General features: G+C 33.9%; 1 protein-coding gene across 1 annotated transcript in view; it reads right to left on the bottom strand.

Moving 5' to 3' along the window:
* EPHA5 (EPH receptor A5) overlaps window positions 1-25,184 on the bottom strand; it is a 273,566-nt gene that overhangs the window by 83,169 nt on the left and 165,213 nt on the right. The window contains exons 6-7 of the mRNA XM_082729161.1: window positions 15,220-15,344; window positions 7,724-7,883 (exon numbers count right to left, since the gene is read on the bottom strand). Coding sequence (XP_082585287.1) covers window positions 7,724-7,883; window positions 15,220-15,344 — 285 coding nt within the window. The remainder of the gene's footprint in view (window positions 1-7,723; window positions 7,884-15,219; window positions 15,345-25,184) is intronic.

The raw sequence follows: 25,184 nt of genomic DNA, 5'->3' as shown, positions 1-25,184 counted from the left end.
GTTTCAAGCAAAATCTAGTCAGTGAGTATACTTGATGTGTAGGACTACTTTTCAAAAGAGATCAAGGAATGCATTTAGAACTTTGAGAAGTCTGCCGTAACAGTAGATTTGTTTACCTCATCTCTTTTTAAATACACGGCTTCCAATGCACTATCCTACATTTTAACAGTACGATTACCATAATAAGAGGTATATGGACATGAGTAGAGAGTTGTACCTCAATAAGCACACAGATATTTATTATGCATTATTAAACCAAGAAACCGATAGAGCAAAATAAATTTTACTAATGTTCTCAAAAACTGTTCAGTAAGATATATATTATACTATTGCTTAACAACATAATCATTTTGATAAAATCAGAGTGGCGTTAGCTCACTTTCATAACAAATTTTAAGTCATCAAAAGTAATAACAACCATACTTTCCATGTTTTATTTTTTATAACCCCTCCAGATCTTGACCCCATCGATAGTTTTGGACATCCAACACTTCCCTTTCGATTATTGTGACCTCTCCCTTGATTCTTTCAAAACAAAATTGACTGATTCTCTGACACTTCTTTCACTTAAATTACACTTTTAACCCTTTCAGACCAGTCTTCAAACCCAATATCAACAATAGCTTGCTCATGTATGAGAAAGACTGTTATTGATAATCTAAATCTATGTTCTTACCCTCCCTTTTCTTGGATAATAGAATGGTTCAGTGGTTCTTTATTTTGATTTTTCTCTCCTATTATCTGATGTTGAAGTCTGTGGAATTCAGCCAGTGAGCAACAGAATTGGGGTAAGGTAAAGCTACTCTACTATCGCAAAGAGCCTAGACCCAAGATTTGTTTTTATAATCCCTAAACTCAGATTATTTATAACATTTTTTTTCTCAGTCCTTTATTTTCTTTTTAGTACGGGGAATGTTCCTAGAGAAAATCATGCGCATTTGGTCTATATACATGACATTATTTTTATTGGGCTCTAACTGCCGTTCCAATTATTCTGATTCTCTCTTACTAATTTCCTGACAACATCATCCCCGTAATGAGTCCTTCTCATTTTCTCAAAAAACTAACTCATTACCACTTCTCGTGTTTCAGAAATGTTAAACCTTATAGATAATAAAGAGTGATGAAGTCTGAATGTCATGGTTAAATAAAACTGTACTAACTCCAAGATTAGAATTCTCTCTCTCTTCTAAGACCTGGCACCTTCAACAATCTCCTTCCAGGAAAGTTTTTCATTCCCTTACAGGCTACTTCTCTGCTATCTACAAGCCTAAACACATACTTCTCCTTAGGGGACACAGATCCTTACGCCTAAACTTACTGATGTTGGTTCAACTTAAATTTGAAAACAGGTTCAACATTTAGTAGGCCAAAGCAAAGTACTTATCCTTAGCAAGTCTCATTTCATTAATCTCCGAATAGGGATAATTTTCCTGGATCATTATAATTCTGTTTAGAGATAATATTTAGCATAGTGCTTTAATTATTGTCAGCCTTAAACAAATAGTAGATAATATTTCTGCATATTATTATCTGATCCTGCTTTATCACTCTTATTATTTCCTATTTGTCAGCATCTTGACTAAATTATCTAGAACCAGCCTCAATTTCTGATGACCAATGTAAATTCTCTCTGAAACTTCTCTTCTTCTGTCTTTGAGTTCTATGTGTGATGTTCTGGCTACATGCAATAAGTACTTTTCCATTCCCTTACCATGCATTATAGGGCATTTGACCTTGTTGAACATAAACTTTGACCTTGAGACTCTGCTCCACTTAGTTTCTATGACATCAGATGAGTTGTTTTCTCTTTTTCCCCACTCTGAAGTCCTACTTTGTCAGTTCTGCTGGCTTCACATTCTCTCCCCTTGTCTTATGCCTGAACAATTTCTGATGAATGCTGGCTCTTCCTCCACACTCCCTGCCCCCTCCTCCAGCTCTTCACTCTGTCTCTCTCCTTCCCTTCTTTCTTCTCTCCCTACCTCTCATGGATACTTCTTTGCATATGGCATCAGTTAACTATAAGCTGATGAGTTCCAGCTCTTATTTCTCTTCAAAGTTTGACTCTTTTAAAAAAAAAAAAAGATGGCTATCTTTTTATTTGGATTGTATTTTCATATAAAAACAATATATTTAAAATCAGCCTTTATACCACATCTAACCTCAAGGGTATTAACAAAAACACATCAGTAAATAAACATACCATAAATCTAATTTGACTAATTTGACATAAGACTAATTTGATCTCTTTTCTTCTGGTTTCTTTTAACTATCACTGAATTTTTCTTAACTCCTACTTGCCTATCAATTAATAAACACATTCTCTGTTCTTCTGTTTTTCCCCATGAATTATATTTTTTCATCTGATAGTCACCTATTTGATTCAAATCTGCTTGCATATGGTTCGTTGGTGTTTTAAGTGTCCCCTTTGCCTTCTATTTGAGTATTCACATAAATGTCCAAAAATATCACTTTGATCATGTTTCCCTGACCAAAAAGTTAATAAGCATTACTATCTATGAAAAAAAAAAGTCCCAAATTTTCCATCTAGCATTCCAAGCTTTTCTAAAAAAAATTCTAACAAATCTTTCTGGTCTCAGTGTGGCATTTTGGCACTCTGTAGTTTTGGAGGGAGGGGACATGATTGATCAGAGGTAGGTTTAAAAATGGGACAATTTCAAACTAACCAAATATTAATTTTGAGAAAAAAATATGAATGCCTCATACTGTCAAATGCTTCATTTCTTAAAAATTTTATTCATTTATTTGGCAGACAGAAATCACAAGTAGGCAGAGAGGCAGGCAGAGAGAGAGATAGAGGAGAAGCAGTCTCCCTAGCAAGCAGAGAGCCCGACGTGAGGCTCCATCCCAGGACCCCAGGATCAGGACCCGAGCCCAAGGCAGAGGCCTTAACCCACTGAGCCACCCAGGTGCCCCAAATGCTTCATTTTCAATAATTGACAAGACCTACTCTAATTTAACAATAGGTTAAAACATGCATAGTATGGGTTAACATCTTGCAGTAAAGTAAGTTTTAATGGCATACCAACAATTTTCAAATGCTTAAATTAATACATTTTATGAAAATATGTTTTAGTAATGCCAAATCACAAACATTAATATTTACATGTTTTTATCTACTGTTCACTTAAATCAGATCTATTGGTTATTATACCAATAAAATCAAAGGCCAATTAAATCAAGGGCCTATGAGAAAGAATTTAAATAACATTTTCATTTTTAAAAAAAATTTCAGCATTTTCTAATTTCCTTGATGGGCTTCAATTATTTTACTATTTCAAATGTACTAATTTTTGTGAGCTATTTCTATTAAATATAATTCATTAAGATTTTGTACTATTTATTCCTTTGTTTGCCCGGACAGCATCAATAATATCCCCAATATATCAGCTAACTTGAAAATATATAGAATTGAAAAGGTACTGTCAAAACTTTCATACTTCTTCAGGGAAAAAATTATAAAAATAAAAAAATATATAAAAATAAAAATTAAATTAAAAACACAAAAAATATAATTATAAATTAGAATATCTGATTATTGTTTTAATATGTCATTAAGTTTTTTTAACCGTTAAAGATACAAACCTCAAAAAAAAAAATAAAGATACGAACCTCTAATCACTCAAATTTCCTTTTTTTTTTTCTTTTAATATGTCATACAGTTTTTGAAGAATTGCTGAGGAGTATTTTAGAAATGTTTAAAAGCAAATTTGGGGCAACACAACACACCACTACTAAAAGGCTATTTGTTATAAACATTAATATTCTTTAGTAAACAATGTTCCTTTTTTTCAATCATTATATACTTACATTATCCCTGGAAACTTTAAGGTGGCATACACTGAGAAATCATATTGATTAACTTATTTTGCTTCTTATACTCCTGGTTACAAACCAGTATTACATAGATATTCTCTACATTTTAGCTCTATGTTTAAATAGTGAATCATGAAGCTGTGAAGATTTGTTGAAGACAGATTAAAGGGTTTATGAATGCCAGGCTAAGAACTTGGGATCTTTCTACCACACTATAACTATCTATTAATTTTCTTGATTAAAATAATCTGATCAAGGAAAATACAAATCAAAACCACAGTGAGATGCCACCTCACACAAGAATGGCTAAAATTAACAAGCCAGGAAACGACAGGTTTTGACGAGGATGTGGAGTAAGGAGAACCCTCCTACACTGTTGGTGGGAATGCAAGCTGGTGCAGCCACTCTGGTAAACAGTATGGAGGTTCCTCAAAAAGTTGAAAATAGAGCTACCCTATGACCCAGCAATTGCACTATTGGGTGTTTGCCTTAAAGATACAAATGTAGTGATCCAAAGGGGCACATGCACCCCAATGTTTATAGCAGTAATGTCCACAATAGCCAAACTATAGAAAAAGTCTAGATATCCATCAGCAGTAGAATGGATAAAGAAGATGTGATACACACACACACACACACACAGAGAGGAATATTATGCAGCCATCAAAAAACTGAAATCTTGATGGCCTGGGTGACTCAGTTGTTAAGCATCTGCCTTCAGCTCAGGTCATGATCTCAGGGTCCTGGGATGGGGCCCCGCACTGGGCTCTCTGCTCAGCAGGGAGCCTGCTTCTCTCTCTCCCTCTCCCCCTGCTTGTGTTCCCTCTCTCACTGGGTCTCTCTCTGTCAAATAAATAAAAAAATATTTTTTTAAAAAATTGAAATTTTGCCTTTTGTAACAAAATAGATGGAACTAGGGTGTATTACGCTAAGTGAAATAAGTCAATCAGAGAAAGACAATTATCATATGATCTCACTAATATGAGGAATTTGAGTTACAAGAGAGAGGATAGGGAAAGGGAGGGGAAAAATGAAACAGGATGAAATCAGAGAGGGAGACAAAGCATAAGAGACTCTTAATCTCAGGAAACAAACTGAGGGCTGTTGGTGGGGAGGCAGATGGGAGGGAGGGGGCGGCTGGTGATGGACACTGGGGAGGGCATGGGCTATGGGCGGTGCTGTGAAGTGTGTAAGACTGATGATTCACACACCTGTACCCCTGAAACAAATAATACGTTATATGTTAATTTTTAAAAAAAGTTATTCTGACACTTGATTAAAAAAAAAATCTCGATACACATAAAATTTTAGATGAATCTCCAGGGAATTAAGTCAATTCTAAACTGTCACAGACTGTATGATTCCATGTATAGAACATTTCTGAAATATCATAATTTTTGAAATGGATGTTTAGAGATTTGTTGTCGGTGATTAGTTATGACACAGGAACTATTCCCTAAGGCAGTTGGTATAGTTATAAAAGGGCAACCTGAGGGATCTTTGTGATGTTGGCACTATTCAGCTTCTTGACTATTATGATACATATACAAATCTATACATCTGACCAAGTTGTATCCAACCTAATACACGCATATGTCTATACACACACTCAACAAGGAGTAGAAGGAAATCTGAGTAAGATTGGTGAGTTATATCAATGTCAGGATCCTGAATGTGATATTATGCTATAGTTTTGCAAAATGTTACCATTAGAGGAACTGAGCAAATTGTATAAGAGTTCACTCTGCGCTGTTACTTACAATTACATATAAAACTCCACTTATCTACGTAAAAATTTCATTTGAAAAATAAAATAGCATTATTCTAGCAATTGGGTTATACAAATTTGAATCAAGTAGGTAAGAACTGGATGAAAAGAAGTGATGAAAAGAAGGGAAAAAATCATAAAAGAAACACAAAGGTGTTTGGTAAATCTTGGTAAATGGAAGTTAAGAAAAATTCAGTGATAGTCTCAAAGCTTCAAGACAATTTACATTAAAAGAAACCAGGAAAAAAAAAAATGAGCTAACTAGGTTGGCTGGATGGTTTCATTCATGCTAGGTTTATTTGCTCGTGCATTTTTATCATTGTTGTTGGGGAAAGGGATGATATATGGGGCCAAATTTAAATATGTTATTTATATGCATACAAAGTTAAAATAAAGCAGATATTGGGCAGTTATAAAATATAAACTAAAACATGAGAAAGACCAGTCAGATTTTTCCATCCAAATCCTCATGTTAAACAGCTTTCTAAAATAAAGATTTTATATTCCTATGCTTACCATTTGCATTCAGTTCTAGGACAATATGCATGACATACAAGATAATACAGATAAAAAAGAAAAACCCTTTATAGCAATTTTATGACCCACATACAGTATAAATTAAAATTCATGAATTTTAAAAATTAAGCAAATCAATAACGTCATGCATCATTATTATGAATTGAGTAATCAATTAGGAAAGTCTTTTTAAAGTGTACATTCAAGGTAATGATCTTCAGATAATTTTCTGTCCTAACATTCCTGAATGATAAGAAAGAATTTTCTTGGGGCGCCAGGGTGGCTCAGTGGATTAAGGCCTCTGCCTTCAGCTCAGGTCATACTCTCAGGGTCCTGGGATCGAGCCCCACATCCAGCCCCACATTGGGCTCTCTGCTCAGCAGGGAGCCTGCTTCCCTTCCTTTCCCTGCCTCTCTGCCTATTTGTGATCTCTGTCTGTCAAATAGATGAATAAAATCTTAAAAAAAAAAAAAAAAGAATTTTCTTAGTAGTAGTGACACATTAAAGCCAGTATTCTTAACTGCCATGCACCAAATGAAGAGACATACGCACACACATTTGACATTTCACACGACTCTTGTATGTCATTTTCTTCATAACCAAGAATTAAGAATGTCAGTTTTTCATCTATAAGTGAAAGCAAGCTACTGTTTTCTTCTAATCTTGCTTTTAATGTGTGCTTTAGGACAAGTAAGCTAAATATTTTGTTTGATGATAAAGATAAAAACGTTTTATTCTATTTTATTTAAAAAATGGTACAAGAATCATATGATTTCCCTGATATGAGGAAGTGGTGATGCAACATGGGGGCTTAAGTGTAGGAGAAGAATCAATGAAACAAGATGGGATTGGGAGGGAGACAAACCATAAGTGACTCTTAATCTCACAAAACAAACTGAGGGTTGCTGGGGGGAGGGGGTTTGGGAGAAGGGGGTGGGATTATGGACATTGGGGAGGGTATGTGCTTTGGTGAGTGCTGTGAAGTGTGTAAACCTGGTGATTCACAGACCTGTACCCCTGGGGATAAAAATATATGTTTATTAAAAAAAAATGGTACAATGCTACCTTTCCCTGTTCACAGGGAAAGGTAGCAAGATCTCATATATTTCCAGAAATATTTCCAGACCCTTCACTTAGAGATACTGCCAGAGATTTTGATTTTTCAAAATGATCAGAACGGTTGCTGAGACTGCCATTTTCTTGCCGAACTTAATACTTCTACACGCTCCCTGTAGAATTTTCATAGAAAGACGAAGCCTGATAGCATTGTTCAATGAAACAAGTAAAAGTAAATGGCAACAATTCAATAAAGTATGGCAGCTGTGGAGAGAAAGTCTTTACAAGCAGGTTTAAGCATTTCTTAAGGATCTCCTGATGTTTCATCTCCCAGTAGACTAAATGTGATGAGGAGCAGCGTCCGATGTGTTAACCCACTAACCCACCATATAGCATGACAGATGCTTCCTACCCGAAGGGGTCATGCCTGGGAGAGAGAGAGAGAAGCGGGAGACTGACAGAATGCCCAGGGAGCGTATTGATCCACTGACTCTTTTCTGGTAACCATTACAGAGACATCAGTTGACAGTAATTAAAATGACTTACACACTGGGATGGTTTCAAACTCAAATCTTCGACTGAAGACACCGTAGCCTGCTGCTGTGCGTGCTCGAATTTGGAAGACATATACTGAAGCTGGTTTTAAGCCCTCTGCAGTCACAGTTGTCTCTTTAGATTTGATAATTGTATAGCTGGTTTCTTGGTCCTTGGATAACACATGTAATACAATAAAAAAGTCAATATATGAATTACTGACAACGATAAAACTTAGAATCATAAATCAGAAAATCAGAAACTAATACTTGTTATTAGTACAAATATACTCTTCTAGAAAAAAAAAATCTCTACATCCTAGGGGTGCTGAAAGTGTTTCCTAAAACTCAGAGATGGTAGGTAACATGTTCTCTGGTCATCCACCATGTTTGTCTTTGGCACAAATAAATTTGTAAACTTTTCAAATGATTTGCAGAAGATGAATTCTTTTATAGACTCTATTTTAGTATTGGTATTTGTGTGTTTATTTTTCTCATAAATATTTATTGGAACACATCTAACATGCTGCCTGTTCACAGGGAAAGGTAGCAAGATCTCATATATTTCCAGGTTTAAGCCTTGTGCTTTATATCTTTGGTGATTTTTAATTTCTAATTACATTTAGGGCTTACGAGAAGGAATGAGGACTTGGCTGGAGAACTTTAATTTCAATTCATTAAGTCTAAACAAGGATTACTAAAGAAAAAGTTAAAGAAATATATATTTTTTATTTTTAAAAAACTTTCCATTTTTTCACATTTATGTATTTGAGCTGGATGAGTAGTGAATGGAGATGGAATAAAAAAAAAAATCACTGTAAAGATAGCTTGGAAACTTCCTACTTCGACTGCTACCAAAGTCTACACTAACCATACATAACTTCTCCTCACCTCTGAGTTAGTACATTCAATCTTAGACCTACACACTGTAAACATACAGTCCCTCTTCTGAACTTTCTCTTCCCTTGTATTTTTCTGTGTGAATTCTTAACTACCCTTATATTTTCCTTAAGGTGTTTCCACAATTACTACATTTCTGATAGATATTACAGGTTGAAATAATGATAGGTAATGGTTAGAGATCTTTTTCCATTTTTAGGAAGTGGTCTTTGCTTATAGTATCTTGATTGATGACTGTAAACTATCATTTTCTAGATCCTTTCAGAAAATTTTACTTTACTAATAGAAGCATATAGAGAGGGTTTTTGGTTTTTGTTTGTTTGTTTGTTTGTTTGTTTTTTAAGATCTAATGGGAATAACATATAAAGGACTTTTTTTCTGAAATGAGAAAAAAATTGAAAATAAGAATATAACAATTACTTCTCAAGAATCCCAATAGAGAATATGATTATTATTTAATCTTTATAATACTATTAAAATGTAAAGTAAATACAAACCATGCTCCTTCTCCCTTGAAGTTTATAATCAACAGCAGCACATCATGTTGTGACTTTAGTGTGGATGCAGAAAACATGCTAAAATATTGCAAATCAATTTTTACTTTTATCCTCAGTTATCTTATATGTAAAGTTGGGATAGAGATTGGTGCCTGGATATCCTCATAGACATGTTATAAGAATAAAAAATGTAATGCATGTGAAACACTTACTAAACTAGAAAGTACATGGTATAATTGTCATAATTATTATTTAAATTTTTTCTACTTTGACAAATCAAAGTCAATGGCTAATCACGTTCTATTCTACCACCAATGCAATCTAAAATATACAACCTATCAAACATTTTTTAAAGCAGTTTTACTGCATTACATCCTCATGTAATAAAGTCAAACATGTAGTATTATCTTAGGGTTAAATTCATCCAAATTTTTATATAAATAGGTATGTTCTAATTTCTAAAGCAAATAGGTTTTCTGATGCACTCCACGAAAACAACTATTTTTTTAAATTTTTTTAATGCACAGATTAATATTAAAAGTGCCAATTCTTTAAAGTGCTTAGGAAATACTACTAGAGTTTTGCAAGGATTTAAAGTACGTCATCAAATCCTATAAAATTTTACCAAGAAATTTCAATCATTTCTTCATTCTCAAACATTTAACTTTCTTCTATATACTTTAATTGACCCCTTCTATACGCTAGGAATAAAGCAGTAAAAAAAAAAAAAGCAGACAATTTCTTGATGAGTTTCTTTTAAAAGAAGTAAATAGCTTCTATAAACTATTGTAGTTACTGATGTTCTGTGGCTGCTCTAGCTTAAGACCGAATATACAAGACTTTCTCAGTAAGATTATACTATTCACTTTGGCTATAACTGAAGTAGTAATTTCAGCAAGAGACCGAATATACAAGACTTTCTCAGTAAGATTATACTATTCACTTTGGCTATAACTGAAGTAGTAATTTCAGCAAGAAATGATAAAATATATGTTTGTTATTACCTGCATTTTGTTTAAAGAGAAGTTGGTTTAAATATTTAGACAAAACTAAGGATTCTGGTATATTTGACATAATTAGGATTTTTACATAAAATATTAACATTTATAATGTAAAGTAAGAGGTTTTTTTGTTTGTTTTTTAAAAAAGGACGGAATATCAGGGTTAGAATTCAAGCCATGCTATTGTCTAAGGAAGTGTGCAAATGTGGATATACAACTTAACCTCAGTTTTTCCTTCTTTAAAATGGGATAAAATTATTGACTAAGAGCATTGTAAGCAGTAGACCCGGAGACAGAGATGATATATGGAGCGCCCAGCAAATCCCAGTTCTAGGTAAATTTGACTTTAGGTCCTGTAGCAAGATGGTAAATTTAAAGCAAATTTAATAAAAAGAAAAACAAACTAAAATTTTGTTGTAAACTCCTAACTATTGAAGTTACAATTAATATGTCTTGTAAAATTATTAGAAGCTGTCACTTCTGCCAGATTGGGGGTGGGGGGCATTACAAGGAAACTGGCATACTGCTCCTTGAAATATTGCATGATCTAATAACAATTGCATAAGATCACACAACACTCTGGTTTCTATATTAACATGTATGTCTAAGTGGTTTCTTCTCTGAGTTCTAATTTTGCCTTCTCTTTCTGGGTCGATTGAAATCTATAGTAACAGAGGGACTGACTCACCAAAGCATACAACGAAGGGATGGAAAACCATAAATGCACATTTCAAGTTACTTAAGCATCTTCCAAAATTTGCTTCTGTTCCATTCTATTCAGTCACAGTCGTATTATAATTTCCTTTTTATCACAAACCCTATCTATACATCTTCAGCACCCACGACCACCAGGCTGCTGAATCCTGGTTAGGGCAATGGCTTTTGCTGCCTTCATGCTCCCACTGAGCAAATGAGCTACATTCCCCAGCTGCTTAGCAAACACTGTTCACATGCAGGGAGGGGAGGGCCTCTGCAGAAGGAGCCAGCTGGCAAACACCCTGCCAAGGGGCAGCTTCCTTTTGCCTCTGCCTTTAATTAAGAGATGGCAATGGGCCCATCCCCATGCAGGAGCAGAGAGGCCCAATGACCTCTATTAGAGCAGGGCAACGGCGGGCAGTAATGCCAGCTGGCAAATGCAGAAGCCCTGGAAAGCTCTGCCACCTGTGTCTGGCCAAGAGCCATCCAATAAAATGGCGGTAGCCTCTGAAGGTTCAAAATGAGCTCTGGAAATCGATCAGGACCCCCACCTCAATACATGCTATAAGAGCTCATTATCTTTTTCTTCTTTTTCTTTTCTTTCTTTCTTTTTTTTTTTTCCAGAAAGTATTAAAAAAAAAAAAAAACTTTCATGTCTTTTATTGGTTTGCTCAATAATTGTGCTTGGCAAAAAGTTCTTGGAGTTAATATTTTCGCTGTAAAAAAAAAAACACTGACTAAGAGAAGTTAATAACTTCCCCCAAATAATATATAAAGGTTTTGCTGCTTTTTAGGAATGTAAATAAACAACTTACTCTACATTTACTAAGACTATATAGAAATAATTTCTTAAGTTATTTTTTTCTTAGGCTGAGTTATAAAAATAATAGAGTGTATAACATAGCATTGAATGTAAGATATTAAATATAAAGCTAAATTTTCATGAAATAAGTATAATTTGAAAAAATTGAACTATGAAGGAAATAATTCCACAATATGGTTAAAATTCATTAGAAGGATTATTAAGAGAAAAGGACTTTGCCTATCATTTGTTGAAAAACTGTTTCACTTAAAGAAAAAATTATAAATCCTTGCTTTTATTGAGTATTATGCATATGAGATTCACGCACATGCTGGTAACAGTAAAATCAATGAAAGATTACTCATAAGGGGAAAAAAATAGGATAATTCGTTAGAAACAAAAAAGAAACCAGACATTTGGTCCTTTGGTCCAGCTAGTTGCTTTAGGGGAAGAAAACCATACAAAAAAAAAAAAAAAAAAAGACATCAAATTTTAGTCTTCTTGCTGTTGAACTTTATTTCATCTATAATATATATTCAAATACAAAGTTTTGGTGAGTAGTATTCAAAAGTTTTTTAGATACTCCCTTTTTTTAATTTATTTTTTTAAAGTAGGTCAATGCCCAATTTGGGGCTCAAACTCACAACCCTAAGATCAAGAGTTGTGTGCTCCACTGACTAAGCCAGCCAGCACCCCTAGTACATCATTATTTTTAAATGTCATTATATATTTCAACTTCTTTTGAAATCAACTTCAATTACAATAAAAATTTGAAACTCAGAATACTTGCAAAAAAATCAGTCTATGTCACATATGTATATATATATATCCTGTTTTTCGTTAGTATACAGTAATAAAATTTATAAAACAATGAATGAGGATGTAAACCTTGATTTAACAAATTATTTTGGATACAGGGTGTGTTTAGATTGTAGAGCTCTTGAATTTAAAATGCAGTTTTGAGTACTACTCCCAGAGAAACAAGAATCAATAGGGAATATGAATGACACAATATTTTACTCAATTTGTCATATTTTTTATAATAAATACTGTAAACCATATTCCAAAATAGTTTTTTGGTTTTTTAAGATTTTATTTTTCAGTATTCTCTACACCCAGCACGGGTCTTGAACTCATAATTCCGAGACCAAGAGTTGCATGCACCACTGACTAAGCCAGCCAGGTGCCCCATACCAACATAGTTTTGTCTCATAGATATTGTATTAGTACATTCTTGGTGAATAATATATTTGATAATACATTTTTCTTTATGAAATAGAAGTATCTTCATTTATGCTCCCTAAAGATTCAATAGTTATTTGTAATGCTACCAGCAAGTCATTCCTAAAAGGATTACTGAGTAATCCTTCAAAAGTAATAATCTGCTATTTCTTTACCTATTTATAAAATCAATATAAGAACTTAACACAGGCATTCAAAACCTAGAAAGGATATGTAGACATTTCCACTGTCCCCCTGCCCCACCCACTACTGTTTTATTATTATTATCTTCACACAGGTAATTGTTAAATCAATGAATAAAAGAAACAATTTTTAGAAAAAAAAATACCTCTATAATGCTATGCATTATTTAATGTATTTCAATGTATTTACCTAAACTCTTTCATCTATGCATATACACAAAATGTTGAATTTTTAAATAAGTATTTTTCCTGGTATTTTTGCATCAGTACAAGGAGAACCATTTATCCCTCTCTCTCTCTTTTCCAATGTGCTAACAAGAACAATTTCTCTGGGATTGCAAAGTTTTTAACTTCTCTTATCCTCTTCACTATTCACTCTAAGAGAGAGAGTGTTGGCTCCATGAGTTTAGGGAAAGCAATTGAGCATATCTTTGTAATGTTTTCTGCTCCTACTTTCATAGGAATCATACTTTTTTTTTCCAAAAATTTTTTATTTATTTTATAAACATATAATGTATTTTTATACTCAGGGGTACACGTCTGTGAATCGCCAGGTTTACACACTTCACAGCACTCACCATAGCACATACCCTCCCCAATGTCCATAACCCCAGCAACCCTCAGTTTGTTTTGTGAGATTAAGAGTCACTTATGGTTTGTCTCCCTCCCAATCCCATCTTGTTTCATGTATTCTTTTCCTACCCCCTAAAACCCCCCATGTTGCATCTCCACTTCCTCATATCAGGGAGATCATATGATAGTTGTCTTTCTCCGCTTGACTTATTTCCCTAAGCATGATACCCTCTAGTTCCATCCACGTCGTCGCAAATGGCAAGATTTCCTTTCGTTTGACGGCTGCATAGTAGGAATCATACTCTTGAGTCAGAGTTTCCTATCCACCAGTGAGAGTCTGGTTTGAGCACTTGTCTATCTTTATCTCCTCTATTGGAAGCTTTGTTGTTCTAAGTAGGGTATGCCATTCAGATCCAGACTGTATAAAAATCAAAGTAAAATGGAGGTGGGAGGTATAGGAAGACCATGGTGACTACATATCTAAGCTATATACTATAGTTCCTCTTTAGAAATTTAAGTTCACCTTTATTTTCTGTCTTATTTCTTTGTCAATAGCTCACTTGGTTGTGGATTCAGAAGAGAGAAAAAGGAATAATTGATGCCTATATTTTTTTTTTAAGATTTTATTTATTTATTTGTCAGAGAGATAGAGAGAGCACAAGCGGGGAGAGTGGAAGAAGGAGAATCAGGCTCCCCACTGAGCAGGGAGCCTGATGCGGGGCTCAATCCCAGGACCCAGAGATCATGACCTGAGCTGAAGGCAGTTGCTTAACCAATTACGGGCACCAACCAGGCACTTCTAATTACTGCCTTTAAAACTCAGGACTTCTATGGAAAAACATGCAAGAGTAGACCTAAGAGACAACTTAAGAAAGAAGAAATTAAGAAAATGTAGGAAATGGGAGGCGTACGTTTTTGCTTTTATGTCTTCTCATTTTAAAATGCAGTTTATAGGGCACCTGGGTGGCTCGGTGGGTTAAGCCTTTGCCTTCGGCTCAAGTCATGATCTCAGAGTCCTGGGATCAAGACCCACATCGGGCTCTCTGCTCAGCAGGGAGCCTGCTTCCCCCTCTCTCTCTGCTTGCCTCTCTGCCTACTGGTGACCTCTCTCTCTTTGTCAAATAAATAAATAAAATCTTAAAAAGAAAATAAAACACAGTTTATAATACAGTATCAGGTTCTTTATATGGATTTTAAAATTATGCTTTACATTCACATCTTATCTACCCATACCTCCTTAAGAGCATAGGTATTAGGCAGGGTTAATGGCTATAGCCATATGTATTTTTCCTTATAGTACACGGCAGATGGGACTGAAGTTCAAGAACTGAAGTAGTTACAACATTTCAAAATGTTCTATGTTGTGAAACCTAGTTAAGCTGATGTTAGACTCTATGGCAGTAGTCTGGCAGCAAAATTATTTGGCAGCAGCAGAACAGAGTGCTCCCTATACATTTCTAGCCTCCATAATCATGACTGCAGAATCAATTGTCATTGATCTACACATAGAATTGCAACACATTTTTCTAAAAATTGGATAATTTCAGTTGCTAAAGTGAAAAAAGAAAAAGAAGCAGAAGAAGATAAAAGGGCATTCTTTAACTTACTACTCTTACCTTTTCAAAATATTTGATTTCATACTCTAGGATGATTCCATTTGGACGATCTGGCTCTTGCCAAGACAAAGAGATGCTGTTTTTTGCAATCTTCCCCTTTTTCACATTGGTGACTGGAGAGGGAGCTGCAAAATAGTGTAAATAAAGAGTAGCAGGATTAACAGAGCCCTGAAATTACAATGAGCTATAATGTAGCATAATACTACATTAACAATTTACCAAGAACTACATTAACAATTAAATTTTATTTTAACCTGAAAACAATTTTACTTTCCTTTACATAATAAAAAGTTCTAGAGATTATAAAATGTTTTACAAATATAAATCAAGTATCCTGAGAATTTTCTTAAAACTATAGTCATATAGAATCGTAGGTGTACATTTTCTCTCTGAAGTTTAGAAACATAAATGAACTATCTTATTTTTCTTACAGAATAAAGACATTCCTGATGACCTTATATATCGTCCATGTTTCTAAAGTTATTGGCACTGCATAACACATATCCTATTATGCGAGTACACATGATTTTACATAAATATGTACATACATATGTATATGTTATAAAAATGTGGTTTTATATATACATATACATAAATGTATACATATACATAAATGTTGTGAAAATGTGGTTTTTATGTATACATATACATAAAAATATATGTATACATATATTTATGTATATGTATACATAAAAACCACATTTTCACAACATATAGGCTCTTTATTTTTTAATCATGTGGGTGCTATAGTCATTAATAAAATCATCAGTTAAATATAGTGGTGGTTGCTTTCAAAAATATATTATTAAACTTGCAGTATTTCTTGAAAGTAACAGCAGATAAGATAAGCATTGTCTTAATCTGAAAGTTTTTCCTCTAAGGAACAAGAAAAAAATGTGCAGTCCCACAATATAATATTAGAAGTCCTAGCCACAGCAATTAGGCAAGAAAAAAAAAATAAAAGCATCCAAATTGGAAGAAAATAAAAGCGTCATTATTTGCAGATAACATGATTTTTGCAGATAACATATATAACATATATATATATGTAAAATCATATACACACACACACACACACACACACACACACACACAGCTAAAGACTCTACCAAAAAAGCTGCCAAAATTAATAAATTATTTTAGTCAAGTTGCAGGATACAAAATTAATATACAGAAATCTGTTGTGTTTCTATACACTAATAATGAACTAACAGAAATAGAAATTAAAAGGGCAATCACATTTACAAATACATTAGAAAGGATATATATCTAGGAATAAACTTAACCAAAGACGTGAAAGACCTGTATTCTGAAAGGAAGAAAGAAATTAAAGACAACACAAATAAATGGAAAGATATGCTATGCTCATGGGTTGGAGGAATTAATACTTTTTAAATGTCTATACCATCCAAAGCAATTTACAAATTCAGTCTACACCCTACCAAAATACTAATGAAATTGTTTGTATAACTATAACAAATAATCCTAAAGTGTGTACAGAATCACAAAAAAACCCAAATAGCCAAAGCAGTCTTGAAAAAGAGTAAAGAACTCGGAGTATCACACTACTTGATCTCAAACTATACTTCTAGGCTATAGTACTCAAAACAGTATGATATTGGAAGAAAAACAGACACATAGATCTATGGAATGGATAGAATAGAAAGTCCAGATATAAACCCACAGATATATGGTCAATTAATTTATGATAAATGAAGGAAGAACATACAATGGGAAAAGAGTTTTTTCCATAAGGAATGTTCCGAACATTGGACGGTCACATGAGCAAGGATGAAATGGGCCTCTTATGTTATACACAAAAATTAATTTAAAATGAATCAAAGACTTGAATGTAGGATTCGAAACATAAAACTCTTAGGAGAAATACAGTAATCTCTTTGACACTCTTCTTGTGATATTTTTTTAGATATGACTTCTCTGGCAAAAAAAACAAAAGCAAAAATCTATTTAAAAAAAAAAAAAGAAAAGGACTGCATCAAACTAATTTTTGCACAGTAAAGGAAATCGTTGACAAAATGAAAAGGCAACATACTGAATGATAGAAGATACTTGAAAACCATGTATCTTATAAGAGATTGATATCAAAATGTATAAAAAATTCATCCAACTCAATAACAACAACAATAACAAAAAACACCTGATTTAAAAAATGGGCAGAGGATCTGAGTAAATATTTTTCCAAAGAGGACACATAGATAGGCCTGTCAACAGGCATATGAAAAGATACTCAGTGTCACTAATCATCAGAAAAATGCAAATCAAAACCACAATGAGACAGCCTCACACCTGTCAGAGTGAGTATTATCACAAAGACAAGAAATAACAAGTGTTGACAAGGATGTGAACAAAAGGGAACCCTTGAGCACTGTTGGTGGATAAGTTGGTCCAGCTGCTATGAAAACAAAATGGAGATTCCTCAAAAAATTAAAAATAAAACTACTATAACATCTAGCAATTCCTCTTCTGGGTATCTTTCCAAAAAAGAATGAAAACACTAATTTCACAAGATATATATACCCCTATGTTCATTGCAGATTATTTATAATAGCCAAGACATGGAAGGAACCAAAGTATCCATCAATAGATGAATAGAAATAAAAGATGCTGTATATACTTATGTGATATATCTGTTCTATAGCTGTAGACATACACTCACCCACCCACACATATACACAAGGGGATATTACTTAGCCATACACACACACACACACACACACACAAAAAAAACCCAAAAACAAAAACAACTAAATCTTATGACAACATGGATGGATCTAATACATAGTATACCAAGCGAAATAAGTCTTACAGAGAAAGACAAGTACTATATAATTTCACTTATGAGCTGAAAAAACGAAAACAAACTAACAAAACAGAAACAGAATCACAGTTACTGAAAATAAACTAGCTGTTGCCAGAACTGGGAGAGGGGGAGACAGATGAAATAGGAGAAGGGGATTGAGAGGTATCAACTTACAGTTATAAAATAAATATGTTAGAGATGTAATGTACAGCATAGGGAATAGAATCAATAATACGGCAGCAATTTCGTAAGGTGACAGATGATAACGACCTATCATGGTGATCATTTTGTAATGAATAAAAAATATTAACTCACTATCTTGTGCACCTGAAACTAATATAATATTGCATGTCAGTTATTGTTTAATAAAAAAGAAACATTTTCTTTCATTTCCAGCTCTCCCAAGTATTTTATTAGAAGTCACAAATACTTATGATGTTCATTGCTATCTGTCAGTGCCTATTGAATGACTTTTTTGATGAAAATAGAAAAAAATCTGTGCTATTTTAATGTGTCTGGATTTCAAACATATGAATATTTGATTCAACATCCGTTTTGTCAATCTGTAGAGATTTGTATAGATTCTGGGTTTGACAATACAAATATGTATTGACTAATATTTTTCTTGATGTAGATTAGCTTTATTTGTGTAATTTTTAGCTTTGATTAGGAGAAACCATCATGCACTAGTGGATGGTGTGTGTGTGTGTCTAGAGAGAGTAATAATGTATATTATATAATATGTATATATTATGTATATTATAATGCACATAAAAGGTAGAAAAGATGAGTGATAGTGAGTAGTGTATAGCCCTAACTGAACAGTATGAAACATGTGGTGAGATTAAATTACACATATATTAATTATATATAATTTATATATGTAGAATGTATATAGATAATATATCACACATATAGATAATATATTACATAGCATTATATGGGTGTGTCTATATATGCATATGTGTGTGTATGTGTGTGTGCATATATATATATATATATATATATATATATATAAAATTTATTACTCTAGAGTAGAAGACAAATCCAGAATCACATACAAGGATCAACATGTCTGGCACTTGGCATCTTTTCTCACTTCATCTCCTGCTAACTGTGCCCTGGCTTTCTGTTCTTAGGCAACTTCAGACACACTTTGGCCGAAGTCCTTTGTACAAGCATTTTATCATTCTATCATTCTATCTTGGTACAAGCTTCTCACCCTGACTTCTCTGGGGTCTTTCCTTCTCCCGTGGTTTTCTGTCCACCCTGACTGAGGTAACCCCCACCTTCCCCACTTCTCCTCACCATGTCCTCTGCTCCTTTGGGGTTTTATTTTTCTCCTTAACTCTTGCTCTTGCACTACCTGATATACATATCTGAATATAAATTTACTTTTTTTGATCCTCTCAAGTAGAATGTAATTTTTAGGAGGACAGGGATATTGTTTATTTTATTCACTGCTGAATTCCTACATCTAAAACAATGCCTGAGACAGAGGAGGGTCCAATAAATACGTATGGAATGAATGGTGAAAATCAAAGCAATACCTACAAAATCTTTTAAAAGGTTTAAGCCTTTTAAAATAAAAATTATTTTAAATGTCAACAAAATTAACTATGAAATTCAAAGGTCAAGTATATCTTTTAATAAAATTAAAATAAATAAAAACAGATAAGACCTGTAGGAGAGAAAAATTAGCTGTCTAGTGTTTTATATACCAACAGGGTGATAATGACTTTGGTACATCAATGTGTACTTTTATTCTTTCAATCACAGAGTTTTGTCAAACTCAGGCCCAGAGGGTTCATAGTTTCGCTTTATCTTGTTTTCTTAAACATGTCCAGTTCCTCAGAATTTTCTGCATACTACAGAACACACAATGTGCATATAAAACCAAATTGCCTAAAATTATCTTGAAATTGCATTTTGTTTATCTGTATGGAAATTCTAATTGACTGGTGATTCTCACAGTCATATTTTGATATAGGGTCAAAGTTTCGATTGATTTCCTAGTGAGGGGAAAGTCATCTTATATTTGCCATTATGAACAAAGCATCAAGAAGGCATGGAAACAAGAAAGAGCAAGCTATGGGCCCCATAGTTCACAGTACCTGTAGCAACATAGCAAATATACTCAAGTAGAAACAGTAACAAGTTGATGGTAGGGCCACTTTTCTATTCATGAATTGAATTTAACATGTATGCTCCAGGGACACCTGGGTGGCTCAATCAGTTAAGTATCTGCCTTTTGCTCCAGTCAGGATCCCCACATCCTGGGATTGAGCCCCATATCTGGCTTTCTGCCTGCTTCTCCCTCTCCTTCTGCTTGCCTCGGCCTGCTTGTGATCTCTCTCTCTCTCTCTCTCTATCTCAAAAATAAATAAATAAAATCTTTTTAAAAATTTAAAAAAGTATGCTCCATGAAGGTAGGGATTAATTTGGTTTAGTTCTCTACTATAAAAAAATTACCAGAAAATTACTTGGTATCTAAAAACTTAAGAAATATTTTTTGAATGGATGCATGACTGAATGAATGGGAAATACATAATGTATCATTCAAAACAGTTTGCTTCATAAGCATAGGATAGGATCTTATTTGGGGATTTGTGGTTTATTTTAAAACAATCCTTTGGGGCACCTGGGTGGCTCAGTTAGGCATCTGCTTTACTCATGCTCTCTCTCTCTCCCCCCTCTCTCAAATAAATCAATAAAATCTTAAAAAAAAAAACAACCTCAATGTTTTAATAAAATAATTAACCATTTCAAAGTGAAGCTATCAAATAAATAAATATTAACATATATAACCAGTTTGAAGTGGAATACTTTGTTATTTACTTTCATCCATCAAAGTTAAACAGAAATTGTGTAGCTTTCAAAGACTGCTTGATTTAAAACAAAACAAAACAAAACAAAAAACATTGTTTTCCAAACTCAGTTTTCTCAGAGCCTAAAAGGTATTCTTTAAAGCTTGGTCCGGATGGAGAGAGAAGACCATACTCAGGTTAGAATCCTTCAGGAACAAACTTCACTGAAATGATTCCTCTGTGATAAGACCATCTCTGCCTCATTTAGGTAAAGCTGTTGAAAGTGGGACCACTGACAGCTCCCACGGACGTAATGATGATGTACAAATTGTGAATGGCAGTGCTTTACTTTTGTAAAGTATTCTATGGATATTATGCACATTAAAACAGCTGTAACCAGATTTGTCAGCATCAAGGGCATGTTTAATTTATCTTAGTCATCTTCCCCACTGATACCTTTCACTCTACCCGCTGAACCTTTTATTAAGTGAGCCAGGAACAAAATGAGAATGATGACTTAGAGCATTACTGCTTGTGAAATTTTGTTGGATGGTGTTAAATCATACAACCATTACTGGCATAGGGCAGGAATCACAAAAATACTAAAGAAATCAAGTTGTGATTAGAACAAAATAATTTATGTAAATTCTGCATTTCACATTTTGGGTCGTTGGAAACATTCCAAATTGTTTCTGCATTACAGCTTCTATAGTGGAGATTATCTTTAAGTACCAGTATAATATGCAAGATGCTCATCTGTCAGCCTAGAAATAGTTCCCATTCCCATAGGCTAATGTTTGTGTCTGTTCCCTCAACCTTTTTTTTTTTTTTTTAGTTTAAAATAGTTTTACACTTAGAGAAAGATTATGAAGAGAGTATAAAAAGTTCCCATATATCCCATACCTAGTGTCTCCTATTAGGAATATCTTACAGTAGCATATATAATACATCTGTCACAATTAGTGAAAATATTGACACATTATTATTATCTAAAGTCCACTTACTTAGTTTGTACCTATTACCCTTTATCTGTCCCAAGATTGCATCCAACCTACCATATTACCAGGAGAGTCAACACATCTTAGGACCCTCTCGGTTGTAATACTTTCTCAGACTGTCTGAGTTTGTGATCTTGACATTTTGACTGGTTAAGTATTAGACTATCTCTCAATTGTTATTGATGTGATGTTTTTCTCATGATTAGACTGGAGTTATGAGTTTTGGGGTAAAGACTACAAGGGTAAAACTCCATTTCATTATGTCATATTAAGGATACACACTATCAGCATAACATCACTATTAGGTTAACCTTGTTTGCCTGATGGTAGTAGTATTAATCAGGTTTCTCCACTGTAAAATTATTCTTTTTTCCAGTTTCCTGTAATCTCTGGGAGGAAGTCACTATGTGCAGCTTGAATTTAAGGAGTGAGGAGTTACACTCCACCTCCTTGCGGGGGGAGTATTTGCATAAATTATTTATTCTGCATAGGAGATTTGCCCATTCTTCCTTATTTATTTTGTTTGTTTGTTTAATCATGTATTTTTTAAAGATTTTTATTTATTTATTTTACTGAGAGATCACAAGTAGGCAGAGGCAGGCAGAGAGAGAGAGAGAAGAAGCAAGCTCCCTGGTGAGCAAAGAGCCCAATGCAGAGCTCAATCCTAGTACCCTGAGATCATGACCAGAGTCGAAGGCAGAGGCTTAACCCACTGAGCCACCCAGGTGGCCCTAATCATATATTTATACGAATATGGACACATAGATTTTTTTTTTTTTTACATTTTGGTATAAAATCTAATGCTTTATTTTGTAACTCATATTGTTAAAGCTTTGACAATTGATTACTCTTTCAGTTAGCTCCTATGTCTCTTTGACATACCCGTATCAAACCCGTGTGGGTTTGTTAGTTTGCTTCCCACCCCCGCAATAGTTTTCTTTTCTTTTCTTTTTTTTTTTTTTTAACTCTCTGGCACTACTGTCCCAATTCTAGAATCAGTTCTTTCTCCTAGGAGTGTTGGCTTCATTTATCAGAGAATGTTTTAAAAACCAAGATCTGGATGTGTTTCTTCTTAAAGGGTGTCATTGCTTCTTCTTTTGTTACAAAGCTAGGAAATAAATGTGTTTACATCAACCTGTGTATATCTATAAATGTATACATATGTATATACATATATATGTATATTAAGGCAAATGTAAGTATATATTGATGTTGCCAACTCTAACCAGTTGCTACACAGGTTGTTCTCGCTTCCACACTATTACACTATTTACCTGCAAACTTGTCCTCCATCTGCCATTCATTTACTTAATTGTTCAATTCTAGTATATATGTCTAGTGGTTAAAGAATTGCTAACCGATGTCTGTTTGACTTGTTGATAATGATAGAATATAGAAATCCCTAACATCTCAACAGCTCAAGCAATGATGTAAAAAACCGTGACATCATTGTAAAGCATGCCAACCTAACTCTTCAAATATGGAAACCTAGTTTAAGGCACACTGTCACCACATGGGAAAGAGTGACACAACACACATAGCTTTAAAGTCAAATAAAACCGACTTCTAATCCTCTAACAGCCAACCATTTTCTAGCCGTGTGGCCCTATTTAGGTACTTAAGCTCTATGAATGTCCTTTTTATATTTAAATAGCAATTGTGATAAAACTCATCTCTTTGTAAGGTTGAAATATGATTCCATATGTATAATACCAGGTATAAGGTGAATGCCCCCAAAAATACTGTTTATAATAACATCAGTTGTAAAATAGCAGACAATTGTATAAGAAGACTTCAATGATGGATTCTCCATAACTACTTAAGCCCTCCCACATGCATGAATCAAAATTATTTGTAGCCTCTTTTCTGAACTTGTCCCTGCTCTAAATAAAACCCAAGTACCAATAGAGATAAGATGTTTTTATTCTATGTCTAGTGAATTTCATGAATCCACAGTAATAAATAGTTATAGGTAAACTTCCTTGATAATCATAGATTTTTATTGCATGAAAATGTGTTGAATTTTTAAGTGTTAAAATGACTAATAGTTCACTTAGTATAAAATGTATATAAAAATGTCTTTAAAAGAGGTTGATGAAAACATAAAACTTAATTGTGTTACATGGAAGAAAAAAATACCATTCATCCATCACTGTAACCAATCCTATTTATGTAGACAAAAATACATTATAGGTCGAATCACATATTGGTTACTTGTATTTAAAAAATAATATATCTCCAAAAATTAAATTAAAAAATAACATATCTTCATGCATTTGGCCTATTTACCTCTATTTGGGGTCTTAAAGCTTTGAGAAAAATAGACAAGACAACATTGAAATCCTCAGTCTGTGACAGTCCATGAATGTGTTAAAACTTCTTCAGATGGCACTTCTTTCATTTTCCTACAAAAGTCCCTCCACATGAATAATGTATTAGTTTTTTTGCACACCACTTAAAAAAAAATACAGTATCTAGTATTTGATTCCAAGGTCAAGTGTGACCTGGTGGGTTATCACTATCTACCAGCTGGAAACCAACACTTCTCTCTGCCATGCACTAGTCACCATGTTTAGGAGCTTGTTATCCAGGCAGGTCTGGGCCAGTTTTTCCTAAAAATACAGATTATTGGGGCATGTGGGTGGCTCAGTCAGTGAAGCAGCTGCCTTAGGCTCAGGTCATGATCCCAGGGTCCTGGGATCGAGTCCTACATCAGGCTCCCTGCTCAGCAGACAGCCTACTTCTATCTCCCCCTCCGCCTGCCACTCTGCCTATTTGTGCTCTCTATTTCTCTGTCAAATAAATACATAAATAAATAATCTTAATTAAAAAAAGAAAAAACAGATTATTAGGTTTCTTTCCAGGAAATTCAGACTCAAGTTGTCGGACTCAGGCCAAGGATTCCCTACTTTTAATGAATAGTCTCTAATCGAATCATTTTACTAGTGAAGTTTTGGAATGACTAAAGGTAAACTATGCTGGGATTCATTATTCATTTAATAAAATTATATAAACTTAATAAGTTGAAGTCAGAAGCTGGGTCCGTGTTGACCTCTTGTGAACTGCTGTTGTCTTGAGCCTTCAGCTCACTGTTACTGACTGTTATCTCCTGGTCCCTGTAACTGTATTTGCCTTTCTTCATTTGGGTATTATTCTTCTTATATTTGATAGTTTCCTGATCCAGTAGTAGTTTATGTAAACTGCTTTGTTTGTTCATTTTACATGGAATCTAGTTAGGCCCAACAGGAGTATAATCTCCATAGAATCTGAAAACTCTTGTGTCTTTTTCATTAGACCTGGTTAATAATTAGAACAGTCTCTGGAGGGGCGCCTGGGAGG

Source organism: Mustela nivalis, assembly GCF_964662115.1.
Source record: "Mustela nivalis genome assembly, chromosome: 4".
NCBI lineage: Eukaryota > Metazoa > Chordata > Mammalia > Carnivora > Mustelidae > Mustela > Mustela nivalis.
This window is presented reverse-complemented; position numbering and strand designations above follow the sequence as displayed.